We start from the raw sequence: 8,211 nt of genomic DNA, 5'->3' as shown, positions 1-8,211 counted from the left end.
GCCATGAGTGAGGAAAAAGACCCAAGGGGCCGGAGAGACAACAAGGGCAAAGAAAAGCCTCGAAGGGAGAAAAGAAGTCCAACCCCGGCTTGGGGAAAAATCAGTGTGCATTTTGCAGAAAGGAAGGACACTGGAAAAAGGGAGTGCCCTGAATGTGCAGGGGAACCGACTCCTGTGTTGGTGGCCCAAGGGGCCGGAGAGACAACAAGGGCAAAGAAAAGCCTCGAAGGGAGAAAAGAAGTCCAACCCTGGCTTGGGGAAAAATCAGTGTGCATTTTGCAGAAAGGAAGGACACTGGAAAAAGGGAGTGCCCTGAATGTGCAGGGGAACCGACTCCTGTGTTGGTGGAGGAGGTGGATTAGGGTTGTCAGGGCTCAGCTGGCCCCCGAGAGCCCAGGATAACCCTGACAGTGGTGGTGGTGGTGGGGGGGGGCAAAATGTGGACTTCATAGCACTCACTCAGGCCCTCTAATGGGAAAGGAAAAAAGAGTGAACATTTCAGCTTCCTGAAAACAGCTGCCTTGAACCCGACCACATTCCTCCCTGACAAGGAGGCAGAGGCCCCTTTGCATGACTATGAGGAGACACTGACTACCCTCACTTCCCTCCGCGAGAACCTTGTGGACCAGCCCCTGCAGAATTCGGATGAGACCCTCTACACCGACGGGAGCAGCTTCGTAGAGGAAGGTACCCGGTATGCGGGGGCGGCGGTAGTGGCATGAGGAGGAGCCAAGGGAAATCTACAATCCACCAGGATTAGAAAGAAGCCCTGGTGAGCGCCCCGGCACTCACCCTGCCAGACCTACCCAGGGACTGCAGGGATATATCTCCTCACACTGCCCTTACAGGAGGACATGGGAGCCACCTTAAAGAGGACTCCTAACCTTAGGAGGAAAGGACATTAAAAATGCTCCTGAGATACTTAACCTCCTGGCAGCCATATAGGGGCCAAGGAAGTGGCTAAAAGACCAATAGGGCCCCTAAAAGTTCTCATAGCCCTGCCAGTGTGGCGGCTCCCAGAGAAGCCTACTCATCTGCCAGAGGAGCAGAGGCTAGCTGAGAAACTAAGGACCCAGGAAGGAGAGGCTGGATGGCTAATTCTGCCAGACGGGAGGCCTATAGTGCCAGAAGCCCTGGGGCGGACCATTGCTTCCCAGACCCACTAGAGTACCCACCGGGGGGAATGAAGCTATCAGAACTACTGGGAAGAGAATTTTACATCCTAGAGCTCCAGAAAATATCCCAAGACTTGGCTAGAAGGTGCCAAGTGTGTGCCTGAGTAAATCAAGGGCCCCCTGTTGTGGCCGCACTGGGGCAGCGATTCCGAGGTCAGAACCCCGAAGAACACTGGGAAGTGGACTTCACTGAGATACCAGGAGGATAAGGAGTGTATAAGTACCTGCTGGTTTTCATTGATACCTCTCTGACTGGCCTGAGGCATACCCAACCAAGGTAGAGACAGCACAGGTAGTAGTTAGGAAACTCCTCACTGAAATTGTCCCCCAGTTTGGCCTACCACTATACATGGGGTCTGACAATGGCCCAGCGTTTATCACCAAAGTTACACAATCCATAGTTAAGGCCCTGAGGGTTACCTGGAAATTGCACTATGTTTATAGACCACAAAGTTCTGGACAGGTAGAGAGGATGAATCAGACCTTAAAGGAAACATTAACTAAGTTAAAATTAGAGACTGGTGAAAACTGGGTAAGTCTCCTTCCTTTTGCTCTCCTACAAGGATTGACCCCTTTAAAATAATGTTTGGGCGACCGCCACCATTGGTGCCCAAGTTGGGGGAGGAGGAGGTCGTCCGTCTCTCTACCTGTAATTTGCTTAAGTCTTTGAAGGCACTCCAGCAAGCTTCTACAACAGCCCAAAGGATTGTGAAGGAGGCTCACTGAGAGACTGGACAGAAGGAGGAGCCCAGGGGACCAGAACTACCAAGAACTGGGCTGCCAGATAGACCAGGACCTGAGCACCTTGGAAAAGTCCATAGGGCAACTAGAGGAATCAGTAGGGTCACTGGCTGAAGTGGTTTTACAGAACAGGAGGGGCTTAGATTTATTATTCCTGAAGCAAGGGGGACTCTGCCTAGCCCTGGGAGAAGCTTGCTGTTTTTACACCAACCACTCGGGAGTGATCCGAGAAAGTTTAAGCCAACTAAGAAAGAGATTGGCTGACAGAGCGGAGGCTCGCAAGGCAGCAGGGAACTGATATGAGAACCTTTTCTCCTGGTCCCCCTGGTTGATGACCCTCCTGTCAGCGGTGGCCGGACCCTTACTTTTGCTTATAGTAGGATTAATATTTGGGCCCTGTTTGCTGCGTTGCCTGTTCAATTTTATTCAGGACCGCATCCAGGCGGTCAAGCTTATGGTTTTGCACAGGCAATACTCGCAGCTAGTAGATACTAGCTATGAATCCAGAGTCTGATTCATCCTAAAGACCAGTAGGGAATGTGATGGGCAGGCTTGCTTAGCACCATGTTTGGGAATAGAAATAGATATGTAATCTCTGTATAGAATAGGAAAATTTTTTTAACCAGAGTGTGTTTTTCTTTTAATTAACTTTGTACCCCATGTATCAGGAACTTGATGTTAATCTGTACTTCTTGGAGGCCCGGACACCCTCCAGCCAGGTGTGACACCACACTGGTTTCCATTGAGTTTGTCAAAGAATAGATTGTGGTTAACACCCTTAAATAGGCTCTGAGAGAAAGGCTCGGGGCTGTAGCAGGGTGGGGCTCCCTGAGCGGAGGCACCTATTGCAGTCACTGGCCAGTTCAATAAATCCTCGCTTGCTGCTTAAGACCTAATTGGAGTCGGTGGTCTTATTCTCGCGAATGTTGATCCACACAAGAGGAAGGGAGAGGGATAGAGAGCTAGAAACATCAATGAGAGAGAAACATCTACCAGCTGCCTCCTGCACACTCCCCACTGGAGATGTGCCCGCAACCAAGGTACATGCCCTTGACCGGAATCGAACCTGGGACCTTTCAGTCTGCAGGCCGATGCTCTACCCACTGAGCAAACCGGTTAGGGTGGGCAGGAAACTTTTGTCTTCAGTGGGTTTGGGTGCTAAGGTGAGCTTGGAATGCGGATGGAATGTAGGTGTGTGATCAGGTATCTTCAGGACAGTTTCAATTCCTTATATGGACTGACTCTTGGTGTCCAGCAAGCTTTTCTTGGTCTTTTGTTCTACTGTGGCAGGAAGCTTACACTAAGGATTGCATTGCCCAGCAGTCCTAACAGAAACTACATGATGAAGGGTTCATGTTTCCGCCCTGAGAGCTTTGTTATTCTCTCTTACATGCAGCCATATACAGTACCCCTGAGTGCCCAGTTCATTTCTGTGTCTCCCTGTCCACCAAGCACAATCCTTTATTCTCCACACCAATACCATTAAACACTTATCCAATTGTACTGCATTTAATTGGTCACTTGTCATTCATAGGAAGTAAATGTGGGTGAGAAAACTGAGCTCTAGGGTGTTAGTGACACGCCCTGCCCCTAGGAGGACTTTGTTTTAGATCTTGCTAAACTTATTTCCCAACTGAACCCAGTGTGATAGCTCTTTTGGAAACTTTGAACTAAGTGTTTTTTCTTTCCGGGAATAATAGGTCGCCTACAACAAGCCCTGGGAAAGAGGAACAAGCGAGATTTAGCCACTGGCAGAACAAAGTGAGTATACTTAATCTAATGTTTCTACGGGTAGCTCAGGCATGCTGATAAGGTTTTCCTGCCAAATGAGACTTAGAATAACTGTGGGTGTGAGGATGAGCCCATGGCAGGGTTTATTGCACTAGCTTTTGAGGGTCTGCGCCAAAAAAAAGAGAAAGAAAAACAATTCAGTCTGGTTCCAGCCGTGGGCAAACTACGGCCCGCGGGCCGGATCCGGCCCGTTTGAAATGAATAAAACTAAAAAAAAAAAGACCGTACCCTTTTATGTAATGATGTTTACTTTAAATTTATATTAGTTCACACAAACACTCCATCCATGCTTTTGTTCCGGCCCTCCGGTCCAGTTTAAGAACCCATTGTGGCCCTCGAGTCAAAAAGTTTGCCCACCCCTGGGTTAGACACTTTGCTTTCAGCCTTGTCAGACGCTGATCAGGGACCCCACCCATGCCAGACTTCTGACCTACACAGACATGAGCTAAAAAATGGAGTCTGTTTGAAGCTGCTAAATTTATAATTTCTAATACAAAGTGCTTTCCTTTAAGAAAAATCATGAAGACTTTGCAGCCAGAGAGATTGTTCAAAGTCTCTGATTCATAGGACCCTAAATTAGAAATAATGAAACCTCTATCTTTAGTTACCTTCTCTATAAAACAAGAGTAGTACTGTATTTATTATCTCCCCCACAGAGTTATTATAAAAATTAGAGACCATGTGTATAAAGATCTGTGAGAGCAGCTTAGAAACAAACTACAGTGAAGGTGACATGATACCAAGTTACTTACCAGATACTCAGGGGTAGCTGTTACAATTATAACTTATAAATACTGTCACTGTTGTTTAGGAACTTAAAACCTTATAGAGAGACATCCATGGGGGTAAAGTATTTTAATAAATATATGTATATTGGTTTATGGCATTGAGGAGAAAGGACAAGTAGTGTCTGAAGAATAGTAAAATAGATTAAAAATCCAACCTGATAAAATGCCTCAAAGAATGCACTCTCTCAGATGGGAGACTCAGGTCTGCATGGTAAGGCATTTTAGAATGTTCTACACCTGAGAGCCCTACCAACATGGCCAGTCATCAGAGTTGCCAACTTCTTGAGTATTTCTGAGGATGTACCATCCTGTCTTCAAATGTATTTGTTATGCTACCCTTATGGAATTCTGTGAGTCATCACCTTTATCGAAGATTTATTTAGAAGTTGCTTTTCGATATGTTACTACAACTCACTCACTCTAACTTTTTCTCTAAATTTCCCGCATGAAACCTAAGAGTTCTAAATCCAAGTCAAATGTACCATGGAATAAGCAAAATAAATTTAACTTACTTTGTGTCTCTAAAAAAATAAAAGAAAGAAATTTTAAAAACGAAACTAAAATTCACAAGTGACCTAGAACATTGAGCAGCATGAACCCTCCAGTGAATATACTCAGCCCTGGCAATGGGCTTCCTTGGAGGATAAGGATCTCCATTTAATGAATATTTATATGACTGGGAACTAGGGAACTCGTGTCCACTCTCCCAGCCTCAGTTTCCTTTTCCAGTAATTGAGAGATTTAGACACACTGTTCTCCAGGGGACTCTCCAGCTCTGCAATGTTGAAGTACCGCTATGTGCACAAAACGCCCCACTAGGTATGATGAGAGATACAAAAGTGAGGACACAGCCCTGCCCTCCGTAGTTCTTATCCACTTTGGGCCTCAGTTTTCTCACCTGGAAAACTGGCCAGAGAGGATTCAGGATGTATTTGTAAAGCAGTGGCTGGGTATGTGCCCTCTAACTGCTATCTAATATCTCTAAAACAATAAACTCATAGGAAGTTTCGATACTCAAATGAGTTAATGGAAGCAAAAGTCCTTTTTCAATGTAAACATTAGTGCATATGTGAGGGATGATTTTACTGCATTTATATTTTAACTAGAAGCCCGATGCACGAAATTAGTGCAAGAGCAGGCTTTCCTTCCCCTGGCTGCCAGCACCGGCTTCCCTCTGACACCTGGGACCTGGGCATCCCTCTGGCCACTGGCAGGCACCCGGGACCTGGGCTTCCCTTGTAGCCCCGGCTTTGTCTGGAAGGTCACAGCAAGGGTTCAGGAATCTGGAGAAGGGCTGTGCATAAATGAATAGAGACTAGACAAGAAATATAAATTTGGAAGGCATTTTGGGGGAGCCAGATGAAGGCCGCACCTTCTAGTGAAGTGGGCTCCCTGAATGTCCGGACCCATGGCTTTTTATTCACACATTTTGCCCTTTAGCAAAGCAGATATACATATCAAAAGTACGGCTTGGCAAACAGGAAAAGATTATCAGGTTAGGGGAAATGCCCTCAGCTGTTGGGCAGCAGGAAATAATATGCAGATCTTCAGCCCTGCTGAAGTTGTCCATCAGCCTTCTGATGAACTTCTAGCATTTATTATGCTAACTACTGTACTTAGCCTCCAGCAGCAAGGATGTCTGGAAGGACATCCAGTCTAATGAGCATATTACACTTTTATTATTATAGATATCATGAATTTGATGACTTCAGCAGGCTCCACAGCCAATTCTGTGATTATGATGGCACCCCACCACGGGTATCCTGTGAACCCTGGAAACATGTCTCAGGTGCCCCAATATCCACTCAACCAACCCCAAGTCCACGAAATTCCTGGGAACCCACATGGTTTGGAGCCGCCTGTGTCTATGCAACCTGCCCAGAGATCCTTAAAAGAGGGCAAAGTTTTAGGGGTAAGTGAGTTTCACACTGTGTTCACTGGCCACATGGCTGGAGTCAGGGGTGGGAGGAGGTTTGGAAATACAGAAACTCCAAATCCAGCAAGTGGGGCTGGAGCTGACCCAGCCTTGCCAAATTCAGGTCCATTAAGAAGCTCAGCTCTACAGCATCACCAGGGTCTCCGTGTGGGACCTTGTACTATCTATCTTGGGTATTTTAGGAAAGAGAAAAGCAACAAAGAAACAATAAATTGGAATGTTGGTCCTGTTGCCAGAATCCATCTTGACTCATGTGGCCTCTGGAAGAAAGTGAGTCCAGAGAGCTAGAACGTGGATTCTAAACCCAATGTACTTGAATGGAATCTTTCTCCAATGGGAACAAAATAAGAGCTCACAATAATTTTCCCCCGCAAAGGCTGTCCTGGGTGGGACAAGAGAAATCCCACTACATTACATGGGTAGATGAATACATGCATGGATTCTGATTCAGGCTGTCCAGGTTCAGATCCTAGCTTCACCCCCATATACTGCTCATATCAATGTCAATCAATACAACCTGTATGGAAGGCTTTCTGTATCTGCCAAATTTTAAAATACACAATAATTCCATTTCTGAGACTTGTTTTATTGATATGTCTGTACACATAAGAAATATGACAAGTGTGAGGTTATTTATTGCAGCATGGTTTGTGATAGTGAAACTGGCCCAAATGACCCTCAGGGTCTTTTGCCTGCTGCTGTGAAGCCAAATACATGACACCGTTGCTGATGGAAGGAAAGTGATTTATTTAGGTGCTGACTAACTGAGAAGATGGCAGGCTCATGCCTTAGCAACCATCTTAATGTCTCAGGGTAGGCAAAAGGCTTTTTTTAGGGGGATCATGGAAAAAGGGGCATTAAGGAATGCTGCTGACATTAGTTTTACATTTGAGCTCTCACGTGGGTTCGATGCTCTCTTTCATGTCTGTCAGCATCTGGTATTTTTTCTCTCTGAGTTTTATTTCTGGGGACAGGCTATTGCAGGCCTGGCCAGACATCGGCATCTATTACACAATTATGGTAGAGGCCAGTGAAAACGGGAATTGGAACTGCTTTTGCCTGTGACATGCTTAAATATGAAATTATTAATATTTTAGACTATAAGTTTTATTAGTATACTAGAGGCCTAGTGCACAAAAATTTGTGCACTCGGCGGGGAGGGGGGCCCCTCAGCCCGGCCTGTGCCCTCTCGCAGTCTGGGACCCCTTGGGGGATGACCACCTGCTGGCTTAGGCCCGCTCCCCGCGGGATAGGGCCTAAGATGGCAATCAGACATTCCTCTGGCAGCCCGGCAGCCCTTGGGGGATGTCCACTTGCCAGAGGGGAGCAGGCCTAAACTGCAGTCGGACATCCTTAGCACTGCTGAGGAGGCAGGAGAGGCTCCCACCACCACCGCTGTACTGGCAGCCATCAGCCTGGCTTGTGGCTGAGCAGAGCTCCTCCCATGTGAGAGCGCCCTGACCACCAGAGGGCAGCTCCTGCATTGAGCGTCTGCCCCCTGGTGGTCAGTTTGTGTCATAGTGACCAGTCATTCCCAGTCGTTCTGCTGTTAGGGTCAGTTTGCATATTACCCTGTTACTATATAGGATAGAGGCCTGGTGCACGGGTGGGGGCCGGCTGGTTTGCCCTGAAGGGTGTCCCGGATCAGGGTGCGGGTCCTGCTTGGGTGCCTGGCCAGCCTGGATGAGGGGATGATGGCTGTTTGCAGCTGGTCACACCCCCTTCAGGGTGGGGGTCCCCACTGGGGTGCCTGGCCAGTCTGGGTGAGGGGCTGAGGGCC

The 8,211-nt window shown here is 47.3% G+C and overlaps 1 protein-coding gene across 1 annotated transcript in view; it reads left to right on the top strand.

The window, feature by feature from the left end:
* The first annotated feature begins 3,409 nt into the window (after positions 1 to 3,409).
* LOC102244097 (membrane-spanning 4-domains subfamily A member 8) overlaps positions 3,410 to 8,211 on the top strand; it is a 19,625-nt gene continuing 14,823 nt past the window's right edge. Inside the window, exons 1-2 of the mRNA XM_005860452.2 lie at positions 3,410 to 3,677; positions 6,184 to 6,407. Of these exons, the coding sequence (XP_005860514.1) occupies positions 6,189 to 6,407 (219 nt within the window). The 5' untranslated portion in view covers positions 3,410 to 3,677; positions 6,184 to 6,188. The remainder of the gene's footprint in view (positions 3,678 to 6,183; positions 6,408 to 8,211) is intronic.

The sequence above is a fragment of the Myotis brandtii genome, unplaced genomic scaffold (genome assembly GCF_000412655.1).
Source record: "Myotis brandtii unplaced genomic scaffold, ASM41265v1 scaffold1341, whole genome shotgun sequence".
NCBI lineage: Eukaryota > Metazoa > Chordata > Mammalia > Chiroptera > Vespertilionidae > Myotis > Myotis brandtii.
The sequence above is the reverse complement of the archived record's forward strand: the minus strand, read 5'-3'. Positions and strand labels throughout refer to the sequence as shown.